General features: G+C 41.4%; 1 protein-coding gene and 1 long non-coding RNA gene across 2 annotated transcripts; one reads left to right on the plus strand and one right to left on the minus strand.

Moving 5' to 3' along the window:
* Positions 1-210: 210 nt before the first annotated feature.
* On the plus strand, positions 211-705 carry LOC308333551 (low molecular weight phosphotyrosine protein phosphatase-like; the record flags this gene model as incomplete). Its single annotated transcript, XM_080790010.1, has 1 exon — positions 211-705. The coding sequence occupies exon 1, from the start codon at positions 223-225 to the stop codon at positions 703-705; it is 483 nt and encodes a 160-aa protein (XP_080646136.1). The 5' UTR covers positions 211-222.
* Positions 706-13,454: 12,749 nt separating this feature from the next.
* LOC308332704 lies at positions 13,455-27,410 on the minus strand. Its single transcript, XR_013965740.1, has 3 exons — positions 27,281-27,410; positions 20,050-20,140; positions 13,455-13,538 (listed from the first exon to the last, which is right to left on the minus strand). It is a non-coding gene; the product is annotated as an uncharacterized lncRNA (long non-coding RNA).
* Positions 27,411-27,809: the final 399 nt, after the last annotated feature.

Consider the following 27,809-nt stretch of genomic DNA (forward strand, 5'->3'; position numbering starts at 1 on the left):
GGATATGGACAAACATCCATATATGGAGATCTCTGATATCAATGCAAATCGGCATTGTAAGGCAACGGAAAATGTGCCCGACGTCAGCCAATTCAGCGCTGTTAGGCAACCACTGAGCTTTATAAGAACTGGAGGCATTGAAGATACGCAACGTATCGTTACACAAAAAAGAAGGAAGAACGTACCCAACATTTATAGTGACACAGGACCCCTACAATCAACATGGCAGCTTGCAGTAGTCCTAATAAGTCAGTTTTGTTTGCGTGCTTGGGGAATATTTGCAGATCCCCCATTGCAGAGGCAGTCTTCAAAAAGATGGCAAAGGATGCTGACGTTGAGGATAAGTGGAGGATAGACAGCGCTGGTACCTCCACCTATGCCATAGGCAACCCTCCAGACCACCGCGCCCGAGTCTGCATGAAGAGCCACGGCGTGCCCATGACGCACGTGGCCAGGCAGGTGACTAAGGAAGATTTCATCAGCTTTGACTACATCCTGTGCATGGACCAGAGTAATCTGACCAACCTGAAAAAGATGGCCAACTCTGTGAATAACTGCAGAGCAAAGATGGAGCTCCTTGGTACATATGACCCTCAGAACCAGTTGATCATCCAAGACCCATATTATGGAGAGGATGAAGACTTTGAGCAGGTGTACGAACAGTGCATGAGATGCTGCAAAGGATTTTTGGAGAAGAATAACTAACTGGCACAGTGATCTACTCTGTCTGGCTGCGTTGGAATGACGCCAGAAATGTATTGTAAAAACATTTCATATGTTACAGTAGCATTTCTAATCAATGCCGAAAACAAACAAGTACTGTTTTTATTTGGTGAGGGTGTGAATCTTTTCTCACCTGGGGTCAAGAGAAGATGAATATGTCAGCGAGAGTATCACCTGTGATGAAGGAGAAGGCTGGGGTGTTGGGATATACACCCAGTTGCAGTCTCTGACGCACACAAACCTGACTAAAGAAAATATACTTACTTTTAATGCTAGTTTTATGTTTTTCACTGATCTCTACTGGTGGAATTTGTATTTTGTTTTTAGGTTGATTGATGGGTACTGAATGAGTATTCAGGTTAGCATTAACAGTTGCGGCCTGTCTTTTTGCAGCATAGGGGCTAGGAAGACGGAGAGCAGCATTTGCATACAGTAGGAGTGCACCGAGACATCTCAAATGTGTACACAATGTGTATGCTCCTTGCAATCCGTTTAGGCATCTCTCCATCTGTCTTCTTTCTGTATTAAGTCGGCTTGTTCGCGTGCCAGTGGCCATGGGGACTAAATCAAACCAATCATCTCACTTTTGGCCCAGATTAATAGGCCTAAATGTTAGTCTGGATAATTCAGCTTTCCGCATCCATTCTATATCAAAATGATGTGAACTGCTGTTATTTTTCCCTCCAAGTGATGTGTTGAAACTAACATTTATTTATATTTATATATTTTCAGAAACTACTGTTGGTTTCATCTATTGATTTCATGTTCTGTAATTTAAATGTTTATTTATTAAGAGAGAGAGAGGCCTGCCTGGTGCAACAATGCCATCAATTTGCCATTCACCAGCTTTTCAAATGGTTATATCGGCAGCAGAGGTGATGGTCATGCTGATGATGTCTGGACATGACATGACTCCTTGAAAGGGAAGGACAGAAGGAATCAATAGAGGGGCAGATTGAGACTAGAAAGGTGTAATTTAATTGGTGTTAAATTGCACGTGTGGTTGCAATTGCCCTCAAGCAGTTCGCTAAGTACAGTATGATGATGTATTAACTTACATGACACCACATGACGTCACAAAAAGTTTATACAGAATATAAACGTTTATATGGAATAAAGCTGGGCAATTATATAGTCTGGTTGCCTACTGCAACCACACAAACAAGTCCATTAATTCATTTCCAGACATTGGATTGATTCCAGGCAAAAACAATAATATATCACATGATGTGGTGTCACTAGAGTCTTCAAGGAAACAAAAGAGGGAACCAGGCAATGAATACAAAAATATCTGTAGAGATCATTTTCAATAGCTGGGTCAAGGTCAAACATTTCAGCCAATATCGAACTCACCAAAATACAGATCAACTCGAGAATGCATGAGCTCCCTTTGCTTTGACAGACTTCTTAAAGTTTAATGAAATGTTTTAACATGTCACAACAATTCAAGTTCTAAAGTGAATGGAGAGGAATTGTAATGTCCCATAGCTGGTGGTAACGGAGTTGTTGCATAGCAACCGGATCAATCAATGTTAAAGTTGCTCTGGGGCTAAACCGCTTCATATAATTATGGAGTATATGGGGGGGGGGGGGGGGGGGGTACCTAGCAGATAACGTCCCATTAGCTGGGGGGTACGAATATATTCATACCTCGTAAAAAAGGTTAATTGTATTTATGTCCATATTTGACAAAGTTTCAGACAAAATTAATATGGTAAAACAATGAAACGGTTCGGCACCCCCGTGGGCCCCTTCTCTCTGTTTTCAATTAGAACCTTCATTAACGAGCTCTCAGAACAATTAATGAGCTTGTTAAGTTCAGTAATTATAATCACTGTGTGTGTGTGTGTCACAGCAGACGGTGCATATCAACAAGCACAGATAAGACAAACAAATCAGAAGCTAAGGTGTCTAGAAGGGCAAGAGAGGGAACAGAAAACATATTGGTTCCTTTTTGTGATTACTTTGTTTATTACGATTAACATCATTGTCCCCAGGCCAGGCAGGCCATATGCACCAATTTGCTGACATACCTTGCTGATGCTGAAGTAAACCAAATAAAAGTAAAGTGAAATAGAAAAGTGTGCTCATTGGAGCACAGGTCTCCTCCGGGCCAGATTGTCAGATTATGGGCCGCAAACTTTAATCATAGCGAATGAGATCTGAAAAATCTAACTCATACATCTTAATCACATGAGCCCAGAGATTTTTTGTGAGTTTTGGACAACATCTGTAGGAGTAGTAGCAAAAAGTGTGTTCAGGAAGAGTAGGATGTATATGCTACGTCCTCCCGGTGGGGCTCCTCACTGGCAGGTGAGCCAGTAGGATACAACAGGGTAAGCAATTGGCATAATGACTAGATGGGTTGAGGGTAAAAAGGAACAACATTTTATAAATGTAATTCTAGGTGAAAAACATCTACATTCTACAGGCTCACATTGTGGTAACAATGCAGTTATTTAGTATTTGTCACTGTACATCTACACATACATGACATTTGTCATCTGCATTTAACTCTGGGGGAGCCTAGGTTCGAACTGGCAACCTTGCGGATGGATGCTGCCTCTGTGCGGATGGTCTCAAGTCTAAATCCCTTGGCACTATCATCTCTGCTCACAAGAGGGCTGCAATGATTAATCGATTAATCGTAATCGAATCGATTATTCAATTAGTTGTCAACTAATTTAGTAATCGATTAATCGAATCTGCAACTAATCACTAGAGATTTCATGTTCTGTAATTTAAATGTTTATTTATTAAGAGAGAGAGAGGCCTGCCTGGTGCAACAATGCCATCAATTTGCCATTCACCAGCTCGTGAAGAGGTACTGTAGGTGATTTCCCACTTAACCATAGTTTTTAACCATAGTTATCCAGTGTTAAGTGTAACTAAACTAAAGAGGAGTGATCCATCTCTCTTCCCTTACAATCTGATGATAGTTGCACAGTAGCGACTGTAAAGCAAAATATGACGCATAACGATTATAGTATCAAGAACAAAACATATGGCTTGAATATTTATTTTTTAATTACATATTTGAGTTCAGAAGAGTACTGTTCCTTCTAGACTGACACATGTGTAGCTATTCTTTAATCAAATGTATGCAGTCAGAATAAGTCTAAAGACACCATGAGTTGCTTTAATAAATTTTAATTTAGTTTGTCTTTTATTTGAATAGCAGCCCATCAGCAGCTAATCAAATTAATTTTTGAATGAATTATATATTTTTTTAGTTAGAACATGTCTAAAATAACCTAAAATATATTTTTAAGGTGATAGCTAAATAAGTGCCATAATCCGATTAATCGATTAATCGTTTAACCCATTTTAGGCAGGAACCCGTTTTGGTGTTAGCATTACGTTATGCTTTAGCTATTTAAAAATAGCAGATCTACAAGCTCATAGCGTGCCACCGAGTGGCGCGCTACGAGCTTGTAGGTCTGCTATTTTTGAAAAATCGAAGAGCGACTGACATAGAAGATATTTTTAGAATCTGATCTCAGGTCAGAATGAAAACTGTCAGGATGTAGAAGACATTTTTAGAATCTGATCTCAGGTCAGCATGGGTTAAATAATCGGCAGATGAATCGATTATGAAAATAATCGTTAGTTGCAGCCCTAGCTCACAATATATCCTATCACTGCTTCCCCCCCTCTGGCACCCAGGTGGAAGAGGCATCACTGCATGCCTGGCTGACATCTCACAGTGGATGTCTTCCAACCAACTCAAGCTGAACCCAGACAAGACTGAGCTTCTGTTCTTCCCAACTAAATCCTGCCCTATGCGGGAGCTAACTATCTCCGTAGACAACGCCCTTGTAACATCTGTCCCAACAGCCAGGAACCTTGGTATTGTCCTGGACAGTCAGCTCTCGTTCAAAACACACATCACAGCCGTCACTCGATCCTGTAGGTTTACACTCTATAACATACGACGAATTAGACCGTTCCTCACCCAGGAGTCAGCCCAGCTCCTAATCCAGACAACAGTCTTGTCAAAACTTGACTATTGTAACTCCCTCCTTGCTGGCCTACCGGCATGTGCACTTAAGCGCCTCCAACTGATCCAAAATGCCGCAGCTCCATTGGTCTTCAACCAGCCAAAATTCTCACACGTCTCCCCCTTCTCCGCTCCCTCCATTGGCTCCCGGTCGCTGCCCGCACAGAATACAAAGCTCTGGCATTCAAAGCAACCAAAGGCATGGCTCCCCCATATCTCACAAGTATGATCGTACCCTACAAACCCTCTCACGCACTCAGATCAGCCAACACAGGGAAGCTGGAGGTACCTTCACTAAAAACGCCGGAACAACGCTCCACACGTCCCAAACTCTTCTCCCTTCTGGCTTCAAAACTATGGAATGCACTTCCCATCACAGTCAGAACTGCAGCCTGACTCCCAATCTTCCGCCGTAGTCTGAAAACCCACCTCTTCAGACTCCACCATGGTCCATAGCACTTGCCCTAGCCTAGCCCCTTAGATAGTACGACAAGAACGCCCCTCACTTCACAGGGGTTGATTTCTTTTTTAAATTCTGTTTATTCAAACCATTATTATACAGCAAAGTCGGGAGGAGAGAGAGACATACTAGTCAGGTCAGGAACATATCTCTTTTCCTGACCCTACGGACAGCGGGCGAACAGCAGGGACGTTCCTGCTGTCATTACCGTATGCAATGTAAACGTATCACTGTTGCGCGTGGATGGTAAACATGATTGGATATCACCAGACGATGAGAAAATATTTTCTTGTTTTTGAACTACGTTCCTCCGCTCACTTTTGGACTATCGCCAGGCTGTTAAAACGTAGACTATACTGTTAGGCAGCTTGATGTACAAGTACACCCCGACTTACACCCCCAAACTCCCAACCTCAGGGCCAAAGCTCTAACCACAAGGCCACTGAGTTGGTCTGGTTCAATATGATCTAATTAAATTTAAAATGAATTATACCAACTCCCTCTCTCTTGAAATTAGAATAGATAGAGGAGTGTATTGGCCACATTCCTGGCTAGACGGGATGTTTTGTCCCTTCTCTCTACCCAACAAATTCCTTTTTGTTAAACCCTGCAAGACCCGGATATATTTCTACTTGCAAAAAAGAGATTTCAACCTTACTACTACTTTGTACTACTAAGGTACGTGGCATTTCAAAGGCTTAGTTATTCATTTATGAATCATCAAATGAACTACAATAAAGATTTTCACGGCTGTTTTCCCATGCTTAGAACAGAAACAAATGAAGTGATGTGTGTGCGTAATAAGCTCTCCTTCCCTCGCTATCGCTGCTGCTGTCATGACTTTACAACACTGCAAGTTAACACAAATGTGACAAAGTCATGTCATGTCTGGTGCCTGCGTGCAGACATAAAATGGAGCAACATGAGTATATTGTCATTATGTGTACATGACTGTGTGTGGGTGAAAAAAATGAAAAAAAGAGACTTAGGGATTTGGCTGTGGAGACCCCTGGCCTCTACCCCGAGTCTAGTTTAAAGTGGTTATACTACTCACACGCTATTAATCAAAGCTTCATTTGCGCATATCGTACCAGGGATCAGCTGACTGTTAAAGGGAATGGCACCCACCAAGCTGATTGGTTTGAAGGAGGTGACGCCCTATACACACCCATGACTAATTCTGGGCTATTTTGCACACGCCACGGTGTCTCCACCATGTCGGAGAGCGCAATTTACCGTCTTCATAATTGCAAAATGACATTTGCCACGCGTCCACCTCTTAAATTCTGTCATATTACATGGTGGAAAATAGGAAGTTCAAAATGGCACCCATAGTCTGCCCAGTGGCAGTGAAGCATAACTGCACGCACACATACAGTGTTCTAATTCACATGTATCTGAGAGGCCAGACAAATAGATGCAAAACATAAACTGAAGCTGTTTAACATCTCAAAACAGTTTTTGATATTTCACCAAGGAAATCATTGTGATGGATGTGCGCTTGTGCGCTTGTTCTGATTGGCCAGCTGCTACATAAGGTATTCTCGTTCACATTATTATTTTACTCTTGGCTGCATCTCTTTCTGAATCGGTCTTGTGTTTTGCCGTACTGCCATGAGGAATACTGCAGCAGGATCAATACATTTGCAACCAAAATATACATTCACATTATCAGAAGGCTGTCAAAAGTATTATTGTAAATACTGTAGCAGAAGCTTAATATATTAATATCAGAAAAACAAAACTATTATGTTCTCATATCTGATGCCAACGTCAGTGCCTTAGCACTCTTTACACAGTGCATACTATATGAACCAGAAGGAATATCCCACAGTCTGGTTGTATAAACTATGGGATAGGACCCAGAGTAATTGTTCCCAGATCACTGCAGTGAGTAAGTGTGTTTTAATGAGGAGAGAGTGTATTGGCTTCAATGAGGGTCCCAGGATGGGAAAGTTTAAGAACCCTTGATATCAGTTACACTGTAGTACATGTACAATAGATCTCACGTGTAGTAGTGGCAGATACGCAACCCCCGCCCCCCCACGGTGGCCCCAGTGTGGATCTAATCCATTTAGCACGTTGAGTAATGACAGTTAATCTAATGGAGCCACTCTGGTCTGTGAGAATGGATTATCCGCGCCCCTACACAGTCTGTTACTGTTGAAAGTATAGTTTGTGGTGCGTGCCTGCCCGTGTGTGTGTGCGCGCGTGCGTGCGTGTGTAAGAGAAAGAGAGTATTAAGATGTACAAGGAAAGAGAGTGTGTGGTAGAAAGCGAGTGTGAGAAAGTGAGTTTGCTTCCCTGCCAAGCAGATAAGACTATGACTGTAAAACTGCAGTTGTACAGTTTTAAACACAGTGGCTAGGAATTAAATCAGTGTTCAACCCAGGGGGGCAGTCAGACAGATATTTTGTGAAGCCACTAATGAAATCGGGACTTCCTGAAAGTTCATATAATGGCCTGTTGTGGCCCTGTCATTGGGCCCAAAAAAAACCCATAGCTCCATAGAGTACCATGTATTTGGACCCAACTTCACCTAGACTGTATTACCTTAACCCATTGATGCCTGAGGCCGAATCTGGGAACGCCTTCTAGGGCCTGACCTAAGGTTTCTGAAAACCTTCAAATTCTGATGATTTTTTTTTAAATAGTTATGTTGCTACATGTATAGCAATAGCTGATGAGACACAGAGAGCACGGCCGGCATCAAGGGTAGAACAACGTATACGTTGCACCAGGCGTCAATGGGTTAATAAACATAGTCATGAATACTTTCTGCTTCCAGTCACTAGTTTAAAGTCTCATTTCTCATGTCATAATATTCTTTTTGGAAAACTATGGTCCCATTTATTAAAAAAAATGACCATAAAGTCACGTATGTTCTGAGGGGTGTGGCTACCGTTACAGTCTATGATCGGGAGCCACCCCCCGTTCGAGTCAAAATAAAAACCAACGAAGAAGAAGGAGGGAAGTCCCGCCTCGTTGTCTGGGCCAGCCAATGGCCAGCTGGGCCCAAACGGATCTACAAAGATGGCGACTTACAGTTCAAGGACTGACAGGCTTCATTTTACGTCCATATAAGACCCGGAGAACGCTTTGTCCATATTTTTACAGTCTATGGTTCAACCCTGATATTTCAACTGATGCCAATACACTTCCCTGTCAGGTATAGTAATTTATCATGCATCTACTGGTCTGATCACATGATATAAGGAGGTTCAGACCTCGTGCAATTTAGGGTTTAACCTCAAACGAATTGCAACAGAAACTCTTTAAACATTTTTTTGTTTCATAAATGTTAGTAACAACATATCAAAAGTCCTAAGAAAACCCAGTGGGGGAACATATTGAAATATGCTAAAAATAAGTGATGTACCATTAACAACCTTTGAGGTTGACCCCTTTTTTCCCATAGATTGCCTGTACTTACTGTAGCAGTTAGTAAACCGTCATCCTCTCCTCAAGACACTTGTCACACTGTTGATAGCAGACACACCAAAAGCTAGCCCATTAGATGAGGGCCTTGACGAGTCAGGTGTTAGCAGACGGTTCCTTGCAGGAGTGAGGGGCGGGCCTAGAAAATATATAAGAAAAGGTGTATTAAGAGAAATCAAGACTAGAAAACATAGGTGCTGAGAATGGAGAATGAAAGGGATCGTCTCAAAAGTGTTAAACGAGCAAAGCACAGGGCATATCAATCAGTTGATACAGTACATTTCTGGTCACATGGTCGAAGCAAGCGATACTTCCTCCTCAGTAAGATTCCTCTGAAATTGTAGTTAAAAGGACAATGTACTATTCTACCACACTGATAGACAAGATTGACAAAGCCCTTCGTCCTACTGGAAACATTTGCCAGGTCATCCCAAGAATTTCTGGCACAGATAATTGTAAACAGATAAATGTCTCTGAAGTGAAGCACTAATTCAGCCCAGTTTGTTTTGCTGTAGGCACTGAGCAAGGGTATTCCGTAGCCCTTTAGCACAACTTCTGATATAAATGGAAGAAGATCCACCATCAGTCCCCAAAGGCACATCCACAGGAATAACTGCTGAGAGTGTCAAGCCTGGTGGCGACTGGATGGCAGTAGCTTATGATAAGCACTGGTGGTTGGCCAGAGGTGTTTCTGTGGATTGTGAAAACCTGGATATGAGAGTGGAATTCTTGCATCACATAACCCTAATGAGAAATTCACACCTCAACATTATGGCAGGAGAGATGGCTGCTTTTGCCCAGTTAAAGATTGTCTGGTTAAACTGGTGGGAAATGCAGCCTCTGTGGGTCTCAGTCAAACAAGGGAAATTAATTATAAATATAATTTCTCCAGAGGTAATTGCATTCGATTAGTCTTCTGCTTCCCAGTACAACACAGTTTTGTTACAAATGTCAATGTCATGCTTTCTTTTTTGTTTTGATTATTTTTTAATTGGGATGCAATTAGAAGTGGGGTGATGCTGTATGCTTAACTCACATTTAATTGTATTGTGACAATACAATTAGAATACACATAAGGTGTTACATGATTTGATACAGACATGATACAATAATATGATAAACATAAAATTACAACAAAGTATGCCTGTGCAAATGTGTGTAGCCTATTTCTGATGTCATGGATGACACAAGATACATGAACAAGATAAAGTGCCCCTCGGGGCACAGGTCTCCATAGGCCAATGTGAAAAGGGTGTCAGTTCTTCTTACGCCGTTGATGGCAATTGGATGATTTGAGGCATTTTGTTCCAAAAATGTGTTTAGCAAAAATCCACATGTTGGTGGCACTATAACAGGCCAATGTGAAAAGGGTGGGATATATATTCCTCAGCCTAGTAGGAAAGTGCGTGAAAGATTTCACGTAAATTGCACGCTGCGTTAATGATTTGAGGCTTTTTGTGCAAAGTTTGGCATCGACCAGGCTAACGGTGCTTGAGACTAGCTGGTAACGGACGGACGGACACACGAACACACACACACACACACACGGACGGACAGACTGACTGACGGACGGAGTGCAAAACATACTCTGTCTCTCCCCATGCCTTCGGCCTGGTAGAGACATTAGTAAAGGCTCTGATTGGCGTTTAGTGTGTGTCATCTGACTGAGTTGTGTGCCCTGCATCAAACGGATTCTTTCTGCCTACACCAAATCTCACAAGTCACAAGCTTGTAGATACACCAAATCTACAGTACAAGATTGTGAGCTTGTAGATTGTCTATTTTTGGTGAATGTTTGTTGCTTCACAATAGGCATGCTGGGTTTCAAATGGTTACAGTAACTATTAAAACGTACTATTACTTTATTAAGCTTGGAAGGGGCCTTCCCCTTCCAGTGTGATTTCTGGTCTAGAGGGTTGAGGCCAGGGGCGGGTGCCGGCAAACAGCTGGTGGATACTAATTGGTTCACCGATCACCCTCCCCTCCCCAGTAGAAAAAAGCAGAGAATGCATAACGTCACCAAATTTGGAGCGACCCCCCTCTGTTATTTGTTAGCGAAATACTTCCGTTAGTTGACTCCAACTTCCTACTGTATGCCAGATTTTCCAATGGGTTTCAACAGGCTTTTCTTTTTGAGCTGAATGCGAACGAAAATAAAAACCTGGGTACCGAGACTAAGCTTGGTGTGAATGACAACACTGTATAAAGTACACATTTTAATTATTTATTTATGTCCACATAAGAGATGTGGATCAGCAAATCCCGAACAAATACCCACACACCCTTCAGGGGTACAAGTAACAGCGTCTTCGCCATATTTGGCGGCTACCGATAGTGGAAGATATTGCACAGAATTTCGCAAGCAGTTTGGCTGCTTTTTTTGGCATCCCAAGTTGTTGGAAGCCTCTTACAACCAACCTGTGTACATGACATGTCCTAGGCTGCCGAAGATAAACACATATAGATTGCACCTATAGCCTAGTTCAATGATGGTCTGGAGGAGCACACACACACACACACACACACACACACACACACACACACACACACACACACACACACACACACACACACACACACACACACACACACACACACACACACACACACACACACACACACACACACACACACACACACACACACACACACACACACACACACACACACACACACACACACACACACACACACACACACACACACACACACACACACACACACACACACACACACACACACACACACACACAAGAAAGTCTTTGATCTGGGAAGCTTGATAACAGACTGTAGATATGGAGGGCATGAAGGCAGTTCTGTGGGGTGCAATCAGAAACACAGCAGGAAGGAATACCATTCATTCCATTCAAAATGAACGGAGGTTGTACAAAACACTGACATTCTGGATATAAAAAACATAAAAAGATATAAAACCTCACATCCCCTCCATCTATCCTCCCAAGGCATGTTCTGGGTAAAGACGACCCTTGGATGTGACATCAATAAAACAAACAGTATTCAGGGGAGTCGTTTGGGCTTCCGTGGGAAGCCGATTACCACTCTCTCACAGCTTTTAACCTCAAACTCCAGGTATGTTATTGATATTATTTTCCTCCACCTCTGAATTTTTTTTAGATCAACACGTATAGACACTTAGCCAAAAGTGTGGACTGTGGAACCTTTACATTTATCGAGACATCAGTCATCTAAACATGGCAGTAGTATTAAAGTACAGCAAGGACCCCAAAAAATGTTTGGCCACAGAGTACAGACCCCCATCTGAAAATATCTGTTCCAGGGAGCCCCATACAAGATGTGTTTATGTGTTCTTTGTGTGTGCGTGTGTGTGTGTGTGTTGACCCATCCATGGCTGTCACCTGCACAACTGTATTAAATCATTTCTACCCTGTGTCATTTAAAAAATTGAGTGAATTGGTATTTCAACTCCAAACCTCATCCTGTCCGACAGATGCTGTCTCTTTAAGAAGGTCTGAGAGACCATTGGGCTCAGGGTCCATAACATCATAAACACCTCTTTAAGGAGATCTGAGAGACCATTGGGCTCAGGGTCCCTAACATCATAAACACCTCTTTAAGGATGGTCTGACAGACCATTGGGCTCATAACATCATAAATAGCAGTCTTGCCTCAGGTGTTGTACATCCATATTACATATTACTGATTAAAAAACCCAATCTGGATACCTCTGTTCTTGCAAATTACAGACCAATTTCTAAACTTCCATTCATTCCAAGACCAGAGGGGACCGAGCATTTCCGTTATAGCCCCCACATTATGGAATGCGCTCCCCACAATGTCAAACTGGCCCCCTCCATTAAGACTTTTAAATCACGCCTAAAGACCCACCTTTATACCGTGGCTTTGAACCCCACTAGAGTTTCTATGGTCCATGTTTTGTATCTCCTATTTTGTATTGTTTTATTGTGTTTGCTGTTGTTCTGTGTTTAGCTACAGTGTATTTAGTTTTATTGTTCTGTAATGTGTACAGCACTTTGTAAACTTTGAGTTGTAAAATGTTCTTTATAAAGTGTGTGTGTGTGTGTGTGTGTGTGTGCGTGCGTGCGTGCGTGCGTGCGTGCGTGCGTGCGTGCGTGCGTGCGTGCGTGTACGTGCATTCGTGAAAAGAAGCTTTTAGATCTGCTTTTTCAATTTGTGATTAGACTAATGTTGCTGGGGAACACTCTCAAGTACCCCTGGGGCTCCCAGGACCCCAATTTGAGAACCACTGATGTACAGAAGAGGTTGGGGCACGTTGGTGCCAGGTAAATATGCCACTGTTATGTAAGTTAGTAGGCCTAGGCCTATCTCACACACACACACACACACACATTATTAAAGCAAATAAAAGGTCAGAATTTAAAAGTTCACGTTCACAGTTGCTCTTCGTATATTATGAAATAGCCACCACAAATGTTTGAACCAAACCAAAAATAGGTATTACCACTTTTTCAAACAGAAAAACCTCTCTCAATCTCTCATGAAACAAATTTGACCAGGTCATCACCTCCACTGTCACATGTATTATTAATGGCAAGGTCTCTCCTGTTTCACCTGTAGTCTCCTTGATGGAAATGTCAATGGAATGTTGATTGAAATGTATTGCTCAGGAGGGGATTGAGCTGTCCAGTCAGTATCCAGCCTACATCATTTGTTATTCCATAATGTCCAACGGGTCACTGCTGACACAATCCCCAATGGATTCAGAGCTTAAGTGCTGTCAGTGACATACTGTAGTAGTGTAACATAAGAGTTATCGACGTCACAACAGCAACGATCGAGCAGCCTATAAAATATTTAGTCTTCTTACCTTAAGTTATCACAGCATTTTCTACCAGGTGAGGGAGTCTCCAACAACTGGAATTCTAGGCAGGTCCTCTGATATGCTTTCATGCTGAACTGAGTGAAAAGAGATGAAGTTATTAGCACAGGCAGGCTGCATTCATTCATGGCTCCTGTTTACTCCCTTGCTTCCTCATTGTTACTCGCTGCTTTTTCTTTTCTTTTTTCCGCAGATTTTGTGCATGTGCATGTTTAAAATGAAAATACTAGCCAGAAAGAATTACAGACATCAATTCAAACCTTTATCTATTCTCGAAAGACATTGAGGTCACCCTCCATTTGCAGTGTCATCGAGATACACATAATACAACATCACAATAAACAAAAACAGAACCGCAACATTTCCTCATCAGAATGAAAAAGAAAATGCATCCAAGGGCTTGAGGACAGAAAGAGCAGCTTTCTAATAGATGACATCTCCATAGTCCATACATCACTGAGTGGTATTCCTTTAAATTGAAAACAAAAAAGTTTAACACTTGTGACATCTTATTAAGAGGTTCTAAGACCTGAGCTGCACGCCTGCACCCAATGACAAACATACCCAACGACATAAATACTGACCTAAGAAGACAGGCTGTCACGGTTCGAGTCAAAACCCATAAGAAATGTTACAGGCCGGAATTGGCCTCTCTCAATACAAAAACATGGATTAAATAAAAACAAAACAACAATTGTGCACATACACTTGTAAGTGTCACAGAAACAAGGAACATATGAAAACACAGCAGGGTGACAGAACAGGTCACGGATCGTGACACAAGAAGTCAGGCAGACAATTCTGACCTGCAGACAGATAGTATATCTATAAAATAATATAAAATATAACAAAACAAAACAATACCAACGTCATTCAGCTATTAGGGATCGCACTCATCAAAATTAGGTTACTTTTATAATTTTTAAACCATGTCACAAAGACAGACAACACCTTCAGTGTAAAAGTACTGTATACCGTGCATGTGACTCAAGTAAAGGGATGCGTGCGTGCATGTGAACACGGGTAAATTCATTTAGGGTTGACTAAAATGCTGTAATCAATAACAGTATAAATAACCATTATTGACTGGATAGATACTGTATGCTACTTAGTGTTTCACTATTGGACGAAGTTGTAGCAGTGGTGTACAAGAGCATCATGGATCCATCACACATCATGAAAAATACAAATAATATGTTAAAAGTTAGTTTACCAGCTGGAAATAATTACAGACCTATACACAGACTGTGTGCCGTGTGTGGTATTGTATTTAATACAACAACAACAAAATCGAGAACATTTTATCCCAACGAAAACTTTATCCCAATCAAAATCAATGAAAATGTACCGACACCATCAATTTCACGAGTTTACCAGCTCCAATGAGGTTTACTGCTTTGTTATTCTCAATGCAAAAAAACAGTCTTATATTTAGTGAGGAATGATGCTTTTAGTGTTGACAAGAGTGTCTTGCCAGTTATATTTGTGGTGAAGTTACAAACTACAGTAAAGGCCATCAACTGTGGAGAAATGTGCCACATTACAAATCAGATAAAATGCTGCATAACGGCATGCGACACTCAGAGAACAGAAGAACTGTGCCAAATTGTTGTTATTTTGGTTCTTATCTACACAGGGGAACAGTTTTTGTCTATTTTACTTGTGGTACTTGGGAGCTGCACTTTGCGGCACGTTATAAAACAATCAGTCATCCAATTGCTATATACTTCAGAAACTGTATTCAATTGTGTACTGAGAAAACACAGGAAATTAGATGATACTATAGTAACGACTTGGAACATTTTGCAGTAATGTAACCCATTACTCTTCAACCCTGCTAGGGGTATAGCTGGAGAAAGAAAACTAAATGGACCATTCTGTTTTTAGGATTAGCTATTAATCATTTCATTTCATTTTGTAAATGTGAAGAAAAAAATCAATCCACTGATCAAGATCAGGACATTAAGAGAGCATCACGTTGGGATGGAAAGAAACAACAACCCTGATACGATTTAACTGTGGTGTTCTAAACTTGAGACAGATGGGATAATTGGAGTTAATTTAGGCCAAAGCCTTCATTTGACAACCCCCAATTAGACACACCTTGAATCAGTGACTATTTTTCCTCCCTGCAGGGGAACTCTGCCCCAATTTAGAGAATTCAAGGATTAAAATGTCCATGGCCACAGGCTGAAATATCTGTTCTCTTGTCAACCCCTCGCTATTTAAAAGCCTCTCTGGATTCCTTTATCTTTTAAGTGTCTATAACACCAAAAGTTACAACTTTTAAAATGTTTAATTTGGAATAAAATGGTATGGATAGTACAAATAGTTAAGGGGACAGACAGTCATACAAAAACAAAAACATCACACTTGTGTGAAGTGAGGGGTGCTCTTATCATCATACATCATCACATTCCGGCCAATCACTTTTGGCCTCCTCACTTTTCTGTCCTCACTTTTTAAGCCCTCAGCCAATCAAATCATCTCTATTTGGGGTACACTCGCACACACAAAGCTGGGCATAGGAGGGGCAAGTGGCCCTCAAAAGACAAAAAACAGATTGACTATTTAAATGTAGTAGCTTGTGACCTTGATCATTATGGGCCTTCTAATTAACAACAACAAAGGATATGGTAGAAAATAAGCTTGGTTGATTTGATTGATGCTTCCAGTCATAGAAATATGACAGATGTGTTGACCTATATGAGCCACTTAACAATATTAGAGAGAGAGAGAGAGAGAGAGAGACAGACAGACAGACAGACAGACAGACAGACAGACAGACAGACAGACAGACAGACAGACAGACAGACAGACAGACAGACAGAATAAAAGAGGAGGAGCAACAGCTTGGTGCTTGCGTAGAAAGAAGGTTGATGGAAGAGAGATGGAATGAAAAACTTGAAGGAACAAGAGAAAAGGACATAGGCAGTAATGAGGGAAAAACAGAGGGGGGGAGGTCCATAGATAGAGGGAAGATGAGGGGTCTCAAAGTACAACATATCTATTAGAAAATGTCACATTACGGTCGATTCACAGACCATGCAGAACACAATTCTGCGGTGGAACTTTATCCAGGATGATCAATGAAAATCACACTAATTGATTGATGGGCAGAATGAATAGGGCGGCCATGCAGATGATTTACCAGTGAGGCCAGGACGTTTGTCATCGCGTAAGAACGATAAGCACTGGCATGGCCCCCCGAAACACTTATCATTATTCATCTGTGACAGACAGACAGACAGACAGACAGACAGACAGACAGACAGACAGAGAGAGGGGGGGGATTAAAGGAAATAAATAAGGCAATAGAAATGGAGCATACCCACTTGGATGGACAGACATGCAGATAGTGTAGTAGATATATAGCTAGACAGACAGACAAGCCCAGCCAGTCAGGAAAAGAGAAATACACTGTGCCCCCCCTCCTCTGTCTGTCTCTGATTCTCTCTCGTGGCTGTGGGGTATGATTATACTCCATGATATGGTTCATGGGGGCTTTGACTTGTACAGTCTGTATAATATATTGCTTATGAGATATTACTACTAAATTATGCATACGCTTTGTCTCTCTCTCGCTTTCTCTGTGTCTCTCTCTCTCTCTCTCACACACACACACACACACACACACACACACACACACACAGTCACACACACACATACAAATTGACTCCTTTAGACACTAGATACTGTATAAAAGCACACATGAAAAAAGATAGCTCAAATGATACCATGCAATGTAGAGAAAGTCAAAATTTAACTGAAAGTTCACTCAGGTTTACTCAACTTTGTGAATATAAATATATATAATATGTATTATGTACTGTAATAATGGCCACAACACTGTGTATTGCCAATTAAAACATATAGCTAAACTTCCACATTGAAATCTTGTTTAGTAAATTATGTACAGTAACTGTGACAGCACTGTCTACAGAGCAATACAAGGAAATTATTGAATTGCCTGTTGCTTATAAAGTATACATGGCGCTCTGGTGAGGTCACACACACACACACACACACACACACACACACACACACACACACACACACACACACACACACACACACACACACACACACACACACACACACACACACACACACACACACACACACACACACACACACACACACACACACACACACACACACACACACACACACACACACACACACACACACACACAAAGTCGTTTCAATCTAATAAGGGGAGATGATTGTACATACTGTATATAGGATTAGGAATGGCCGGCTGTTATGCTCTCAGTGGATGATGGTAATTAAGACGATTTCCCCCCCAGAACCTCGTCATATAAGAGTGAATAATTTAGGTTCAAATTTGGCAGCAGTCCCCTTTTAAGCACCAGGGGGGCTTCACAAGAAAGGTGTCATTCCATTCCATTTTTAAATCAACGCTAAAGCCCTTTTTGTTACCCTATACTGAGGGGTTTTAATAATCTATTATGCACAATAATTCTATTCCCTTTTTTATTGTATACGAATGTCCTTTCATGTCTGTCTCAATGCTAAATGTTTTGTGTGAAGCAATTTGAATGTTTTTGTTGAAATGTGCTATTCACATAAACTTGCCTTCTCTTGCCTTATGTAGCTGCATTGATTTAAAGTCATGGCATTTCTTTTTTACTAATACACTGCAAAGTATTGATTTTGATTTTGATAGGGAAATATTATATTGACACTGCAGTATAATGGCAGACAAAGCCCAGCTCTCATAGGAGAAATTCACACGTTAGATTTTGAGGTATGGTGTGCAAGTGGATATTTTGGCCTACTGTATATGGGTGGCATTTCAAGTAAGGCCATTCCCAGGTCATCCCAGGGAGCATGCATATGCACAGCAAGTTTCATGACAATCAAGTCAGTATACTGTACAGTAGGTCTCACGATATTCTTTGGAATAAAGTTTTGGACGGACTGAGAGACCAACATTGCAATATGGATATTAAATGTGTGGTTATGTCCCTTGGAAAACACACAGTATTAACTTTTCATTACTGCCCTATGTGTGTGTGTGTGTGTGTGTGTGTGTGTGTGTGTGTGTGTGTGTGTGTGTGTGTGTGTGTGTTTGCTCTTTCATCCATCTCACTCCATACCTGGGAAGTGGCCAATGGTCAGTTGCCAACTTGAGTTTAGTGCCTTGCTCAAGGGCACCACATGAAAAGTTGCAGAGGAAGGGTTAGAGTGGACAGAAATGTCTCCCCACACATCATTTTTGCAGTTTCTTGTGGTTGTGCATGTGTGAGGCCATCTGTAGCTGTTAGGAAAGCCCAAGGTCTGAGTAAAGCCCTATTCGCACGGGATTAGTATTATATAGGGACCCTGGTGTTTGCTGAATTATGGTAGGTAATTTGGCCTGTAATTATTACAGCCCAAATCACTGACATGGTCGATTCGCACAGGATTACAAACACAGACGTCCTCTGTGATTATCCCATATTACCTGAGGTCCTGTGGTAATACTAGTCCCATGCAAATATGACTGTCTCCTTTTGTTTGTATGGATATACTGTACCCACTGTCGTGTCTGTGTGTGCTGGATAGTTGATGCATGATGGAGCTTTGTTTAGTCGAAAATAAGTATAATTTATTTGTCATACGATGCAGTCATTCGCCAATGTGCGAATTAGCTTTCAGAGAGCAGCAGGCCAGGCCCATGTTCGCCCTTGGTGATGTGAAGTCCAGTTATATGAGACATCATCTGCATGCACTCAGGGAGGTCAACAAACAAATCACAGCCTCTAGGCACAATTATATTGCCACCTCACTGAAGGAAACAACTGATATTGACTAACAGAGACTTTCTCACACACTCTGCTCTATGGTTAGGGTGGAACGCATACACACGTACACGCACGCATGCACGCACAGTCCAGCACTGTATGCAAACAACCAAAAACTTACAAGTATCAATTTGTGCCAACTCCCACACCCATTCTAAACTCACTGTAGGTCATATACAAGGTTACAAAGAATGCAGTATGTATATAAATATATACATTATTGTATAAATCAATATAGTTTGGATAATATATTAAGAAAGGTAGGATATAAAGCCCAAACCACACCAAAGGGTTGGGTTGGGACAAAACGGTTTTTAAGGTAGACCACACCAATGCAACTCATTGCAACTCAATGAGCTGCATTGGTGTAGTTTTAGAGAGAGAGGGAGGAGAGGAAGACAGAGCCTATTTCACCCATCCAATGCTGGATACTGGAATCTGAACACACTTGACTTTCTGATGTCGCAGCACAAATCCGGCCCGACAATGCTGGGCAAGCTGATAATGTGGTGCGAAATGTCTACCATAAAATATAAGTTGTGTCAGAGCCAAACATCAGCAAAATCGGCATTGCTAGGCAGCAGTTGAAGTCAACCTAATGTTGTTTAGGCAGAATCTATAGGTTTGAAGTGTATGCTATTCCAGTGACTTTGTAGCACTTAATTGTTTTCATTGCACATTATATTTACTTGACCTTTTACCCTGTCATTTGTTGACTATAGGGTTTGCATGTAATTTTCTTGTTTCTATGCTGAAATAAAATTGTAAACCAGCTTACCATATGTTCCTTGTGAGGGCAAGGACCCAGATTCAAATCCGAACCCATCTTGTCTCGCATGTTTCTCCTCTTTCTGCCCTTGTATACCCATCTGAAATACAGCATAAAAATGAAGAGAATGGGCTCAAAAAGTTGCAGCAGTAGCGTTAACGTCAAGCTCCGTCAGTGGAGGTAAGAGTCTATACAGTGATATATATTAACTAATTTAGGCCTGACGTCGAAATTTATAAAATGTCTTCTAAATCCTGTCAGGATTTGCGCCACATTTTCACAATAAATAAATAAAATAGCAGACCTACAAGCTCGTAGCGTGCCGCTCGGTGGCGCGCTATGAGCTTGTAGATCTGCTATTTTTCAATAGCTAAAGTAGAACAGAATGCTTGAAACACCAAGAGGGGTTCCCGCCCGGAATGGGTTAAGGACTTGAGTCTTGGGCTGGTTGACGGTTGGGGACAGCTCTTTGGATGAAGAAGCAGCTGTGGAAGCGGTGTTCTTGGAGATGATGGATTGACAGGTATCATCTCCCAGAGAAAGAAATGATGGACAGAATGGTAACATCTGCCAGAGAACAGTTGAGGAGGGCGAGGGGGCTCGCCTGAGAATATGTGGGGTCTATGGAAGTCTGTCGCTGCTCTGCTGCTCCTCGTTGTGGCAGCATGCAGAGCAGCTGACAACCAGTCACTCAACCCAGCAGTATATGGACCAACACATTTGAAAGCACGTTCTCGGAATAGCTGGATCCAGATTGCGAGGGAGGATGTTCCAGAAGCCTTCAACTCATTGAGCAGTTAAATTCCACTACGATTGGTTGTGAAATGTGTCCTTGAAGGATATCTTTTGCAGAGCTTTTTGGTCCATTAAGCGGGAGATGTTGTCACCCCTGCGGTGGTGATACTGGACATCTGGAACACGCCCGACTCAGCTGAGGTAACAGCAATTCTGTGGGCCGAGGCAGGTCTGGGAGGATATTACAAGTGGGCCCCTATAACTAACTAAGATTTTAACGATAAAATAACAGTAATACACAGTTATCCAGTAAGATGCCTGAGGGCAAGAAGCAGGGCGAGGTCACGTGCACGCATCCGCCACGTTGTCACTTTGGCATCAGATCAACATGGAATGAATTCTGTACTGGCCATATAAGGAGCATGTCTTGAGTGTACAGGGTTTGATGAGGTCAGATCAACATAATTATGGAATGTCAGCTCCATATGGAGATCTAAGGGTGGTAGCGGGGCATTCTCTTGAGTGTACAGCAGAGGTTCCCAAACCTTTTCATGTCAAGGACCCCCAAATTGACACCAATGAGCCCACAGACCCACATTTGGAAAAGACATACCAGGGACCCCCCCATAAGAGAAGATTGTTACGGCTCTAGCAGTGATTCTCAACCAGTTTAATTTCAAAGACCCCCAGTTTGACATGCATCAGTCTGCGGACCCCCATTTAATGTCATTTATATCTCTGGGACCCCCAATTTATATTGTAAAATCAATGTTGATTTAACTCAGAGAGTGTACAAATGGAACCAAACGGACCCGTTAGGGTTCGTTGGTTCCGTACACTCTCAAGAGTTACAGACCCATAAGGGTCAATTTGGTTCCAAACTATCATTTAGCTGGGTACCCCAAGGAACTCCCTCAATGACCCCTGGGGGTTCCCGGACCCCACTTTGGGAACCAGTGGTGTACAGGGTTTGATGAGGGCCGGGCCTACATTTTCGGGCCTCTAGTTTTCACCAGCTGCCGGGTGCGGCTGCACTAACTTTGGGGCAGGCTCGTCTAGAGTTTGAATGGACAGGTATCAGTCAAAAGGGAAGGATCATGTAAACAGTTCATGCAAACCAAAAGAATGCCCTGGGCATCACATTTTCTTCTAAGCCCAGGCAGTATTGTCTCAATGAATTCTCTGTGTTCATTTGGGGCTGGGATCTTCCACTCCCATCTCAGTGGCCTAATCTGTGATGGTTCTGCCCCTGCCGTTTTAATCTCAGATTGGTGGGCACTGGGCCGTAAACGCTTTCCACATTTTCAAGTGGGCCCTGATCCAGAAAAGGTTGGGAACCGCTGATCTAGAAGGTGATGTGGGCATCACCTTACAGGAATTCAATCTTCATTTCAGCCACTATAGATCAATGCATGTTTGAGTCCCAATTTGTTGGTTTGTGTGTGTGACTGTGTGTGAGACTGTGTGTGTGTGTGTGTGTGTGTGTGTGTGTGCGCATGAAATATGTGTTTGCCCATATCAGTGCATGAAGGTCAGCCTCTGATTAGTTATTGATCTGAAACAACAGTATGGTGTAATGATTCCTCATAATTATTAAATTGAGACATACAGTACAACACCCATTGTGTGATTGTGTGCGCCAGTACAGTGCGTGCGTACTTGCGTGCGTGCGCAAGAGGACAATATGGGACGGGACAGGACAAGTAGTTTCTATATGCTGTGTCCTTTGAGTCAAAGGTGTATCAGCCTGTTAGATTGGTTTCAATGCTGTATTATGAGGCAGGTAGTTGTCAAAACAACGCAGAGTAAAAAAAAACGTATACAGTATAGGTAAGTTACAGTAAACCATGGAGCAGTAACATAATTCTGAAGCAAAATACATACAGTAATGATTATCAAAACACTATAATATTCTCAGTGGTGATTGGGTACAGCTGAATGTCACTCATCAGCAATAAGGTCAAAGGTATTTTAAGCAATCTTTAGTGCACAGGTAATATTGATTTTGTGTCTTCATGGTTGGCCTATCAATAGTTCACACCTTTTAGAATCAGGGCTGAATCCTGAATCATTAATAACATGGAGAAAACAAATTAATGTTTTTGCCACAAAACTCAAATTCAATAACAATTCAAGTTTTACTAAAACAAATCTATCAAAGCAGGCAAAGATTTAGACCCTGGAGACCTATGAAGATCATATATTTGAACACGCGTGTTTTTAACGTGCCCAGTATTTTACTAAATAGGTCATAAAAATATAAACAAAACAAAACAAAACTAATTAACAATCAAAGTTAAAAAGTAAAAACTAACAAATATTTCCAAAATATTTAACAGCATTGGTGCCAAAATACAAGACAAGTCTACATCTATTTGCATTTTACCACTGGTGTCAAGTGCAATTGACAAAATGACGGAATGTGACAAAATTCTTCAAAACCGACAGGCAACACTTTCTGGAGAGACTCAGTGGCAGAGAAACTCAGTTAACAGAGGAATCGGTGAGCACTGTCAATCTCCTCACTTCACACATAAACCACAAAGCTAAACACCCAATTGAGAAACCTTTTTCCAACCATTCTAGACAGAATCACGTATACACTCAGGTGTCGTGTACACAGTAGGCCGCAATGCACTCTACACAGTTTAAATCTTAGTTATAATGTAATTCTGAGTGTAAAAATGGGGAAATAAACACATTTCAAAGCTTTAAAGTGCAGCAGCTATGTAAATAAATTCACATTTGTGTTTCAGGAATAATGGTTTTGAAGTTTAAAATAAATAATGTACTGTATATTGAGAATTAATGATCTGTTTCAGAAAGGTAATGTCGAAGTATAGGCCTACAACTTCTCTAGACTGTAAAAGTTACCAAACAAGATACAAGCAGATCTACAAGCTCACAATGCTTCGCATCGCAATGCTTACCTAGAAGCTCACAATACCTCGATCGCATCGCAATGCTCACCTACAAGCGCACAATATCACAATGTCACTTTCTGTGTGACACAAAACATATACAGAAACTAGAACTGCACTCTGCCGAGTGCATACTTGCTTGTTGCACACTAGTAGGCCATGAATGGCCTACTAGTGCGCAAGCAGAGCGCGCAAGTACTTTCGACCGCTGGAAAGTATCACATCTCAGTATCTCTGTGAAGGAACGTTTGAAATGTATAATAATTACGTGTAACTATTTGCTACCTAACTACTTTTTTACAGAAAAATGAATCATTGATATGTGATGAAAAAAAAGGTATATAAACTGAATTAAAATATATTATACAGTATAATTATTTTATTATTATTATTATTATTTTGCCTTGTGGGTTCCATGTAAGGGCTTGTCTTGTGATGCTGGTATTGGGCTTATTTTATATAACGGTAAGTCTGTGCCTGGTTTGCTGGGACCAGTTACCACATTACGTCATCGTTGAAAGCTGGGACCAGAGTACATGGTGTGTATATGTATGACTAGCTCTCAGTGATGACATAAGAGAAATGGTCATCTGTATAATCTGGTCCCAGCAGATACCACATTACGTCATCTTTGAGAGCTGGGACCAGAGTACACGGTGTGTATATGTATGACTAGCTCTCAGTGATGACGTAAGAGATATGGTCATCTGTGTAGTCTGGTCCCAGCAGACCAAGCACAGATTTACAAATTACAAATCACATTACAACTACATACAGAGTATGTAGTTGTAATTTGATTAGCAGTATACTGTGGTTACTTGGTTCCAAAAAGTGAAGCCAAGTTTTTTTCAACCGTAGGTTTGTGCCTGGTTTGCTGGGACCAGTTACAACATTACGTCATCGTTGTGAACTGGGACCAGAGTACATGGTGTGTATATGACGTAATGTTGTAACTTGTAACTAGTCCCAGCAAACCAGGCACAGACTGTATGTAGTTGTTCTAGTTACAACTACATACAGAGTATGTAGTTGTAATTTGATTAGCAGTATACTGTGGTTACTTGGTTCCAAAAAGTGAAGACAAGTTTTCTTCAACGGTAAATCTGTGCCTGGTTTGCTGGGACTAGTTACAACATTACGTCATCCTTGAGAGAGTACATGGTGTGTATATGACGTAATGTTGTAACTTGTAACTAGTCCCAGCAAACCAGGCACAGACTGTATGTAGTTGTTCTAGTTACAACTACATACAGAGTATGTAGTTGTAATTTGATTAGCAGTATACTGTGGTTACTTGGTTCCAAAAAGTGAAGACAAGTTTTCTTCAACGGTAAATTTGTGCCTGGTTTGCTGGGACTAGTTACAACATTACGTCATCCTTGAGAGAGTACATGGTGTGTATATGACGTAATGTTGTAACTTGTAACTTGTAACTACTAGTCCCAGCAAACCAGGCACAGACTGTATGTAGTTGTTCTAGTTACAACTACATACAGAGTATGTAGTTGTAATTTGATTAGCAGTATACTGTGGTTACTTGGTTCCAAAAAGTGAAGACAAGTTTTCTTCAACGGTAAATCTGTGCCTGGTTTGCTGGGACTAGTTACAACATTACGTCATCCTTGAGAGAGTACATGGTGTGTATATGACGTAATGTTACAAGTTACAAGTTACAAGTTACAACATTACGTCATATACACACCATGTACTCTCTCAAGGATGACGTAATGTTGTAACTAGTCCCAGCAAACCAGGCACAGATTTACCGTTGAAGAAAACTTGTCTTCACTTCGAAGAGACCAAGCGAAACGATTACTTGCGCGCTCTGCTTGCGCAAGTAACAATGTTTCTGCCCAACAGCAAGTATTCTTCAACAATAAGTAATGAAAAGTGTAGACTGTTGTACAAATAGGACCTTAAAAACATACCTCCACAGAAACACTGCAATCTGCCTTAAATAAAAGCTAATACAACACTAATAAACCCCATGAGTTGCAATATAAGGGCATGCACGAATAGCATTTCTCTAAAAATGTCACCACTGCCTTTTTAACATATATCCTACACTACAGGATCCATCATCCAGCTGCAAGGAGCTCAGAATGCAGCCGCTCTCTAAAAGTGCTGCACTTGGCAGATGTTTTGACAGAGTTGAAAACACTTTTTCAGAAAAGCTTATGACATCAACCCCTTTTTTCAGCTTAACAAGCACAACAAAGAATACTATATGCTGCTCAGGCGCCGCAGAAGATTAGTGGACTTCTACTGTATTCATATATATTTTTGGGGTCTGATCTAATTGATATAAAATAACTAAATATTGAATGAAGCAACTTGAAAACTGGGGTGGGGGTGCACACAAAGTGTCCAGAAGTGAATTATCCAGGTGTGGATAGAAAACTTACAGTAGGCTATACTTAACTTTTCCCTCTCGAGAGATCAAAGTGCAGAGACAAACTAACTGCTAGAGCCTGGAAATCTGTGATACAGTATGTGTGTGCGTGTGCATCACAGTGTGTGCATGCTGCATGCGTGTGTGCTGTGCATGCATATGTGTGCGCATGCATGCGCATCAAGTGTGCATGCGTGCCTGTGACTGTGAGTGTGTGGCAGAGAGACAAGAGACAGCAAACAGGGTGCAAAGTACCAGAACATACCTAAACACATCCAATCAGGCAAGCATCCACTCACACATCATGCACACGCCCATTCACACACGTACACAAGTGTTTTGTTTATTGCAAGCCTCATTTGGTGTGCTGTTATAAATGTGCGATGTGAGCAGGGAGTCTGGATGCGAATCATACAGAGACCAATGGCCTTCAGTGCAATCAGGACTGTATACCGAGACTAAGACCCATTTATTTAACAAAGCACTTACCGGTTTTTAACAAGTCACTGGATAGGAGTCCTGTCCAGTGGATTGTTAAATAAATATCATAGGACAGAATACTTATTACAGGGGTTGACATTAAGGACAATATTCCATCTCTTGAGCATAACATATTAAGGGTCTTAATTAAGGACTTCCCAAAGGAGAACCAACCAACATTATTTATGAATCCAATTCAGACCACAGCCAAATTCTAGTCAGAGAGTTTGAAAGGTTATCTTTCTCATCTTCTCAATCTTTGTCCTGCTGTCTCAGCTCTTTCTCAGATTCTCTTTGGCTTGGACTTGCTAGCTCTCCATCTGTTTCCAGACATAAGACAATGTTTGCTACCATGACCAAGCTTTGCTTTACATGTGCATGAATGTAAACAAACACTATGTCAAGGAAAAGGAAAACACACATCAGCAATATGAACTTGGGTGGAGTTCAGCTGTGAGCATGTGACATCAGAATTATGCAGCTGTGTGAAGCTTAGTAGCCATATAAACAAACTACCAACTACAAGAATAAAACCCACAACAATAAGACACAAACCAATAACCATAAAATGAACATTCACCTTAATTCCCTCTCCAGCTAGGTGCTAACCAGGTTTCCCATGGGCATGACGTCACTTGTCTGATCATAATTTGTGTGTGTCCAAGAAAGTTACATTTTCATTTCATATATTGTCTCCTTTGTTTGTACTCACACTCACTGATTCGTTTGGCAGTCCAATTTTATCCCGTTAGGGCTTCTTTCATCCAAAGTTTTGTTTGGACGCATGGTGAAGAGCCAAACATTTCGTTTGACTGACGCTGAGGCTGCTGTCTTTCATCAGTCAACATGACTCTGGTGAGCGAGTGTATACTTCCTGTGAGCCTGCAGTGCCTCGTACAGCCTCTTCAAATTAAAAGTATTTCCTTCATTTCAGGGGTCCGTTACAAACAACTAGCTGCTGGGCGGGTCTTTGCGCAACCGCTCCGTCATATATGCCATAAATAGGGTCCATGAATGTTATTGTTACTGCTCTAAAAATCACACACGTGTGAAGTGAGGGGCGCTCACTCAGAAATGTGAGCGCCCCTCAGAAATGTTAAAACATATTATTATTAAATTGTTTTTATTGGTTTTTCTACACAAAACAAGACTGTACTGTACATGCATACACCACTAGACTACACATAAGCATACAATACATTAAGAAAAATAAGTAAATAAAAAAAAGACTGAAATACAGG

Source organism: Protomyctophum bolini (genome assembly GCF_963924005.1).
Source record: "Protomyctophum bolini genome assembly, chromosome: 18".
Taxonomy (NCBI): Eukaryota; Metazoa; Chordata; class Actinopteri; order Myctophiformes; family Myctophidae; genus Protomyctophum; species Protomyctophum bolini.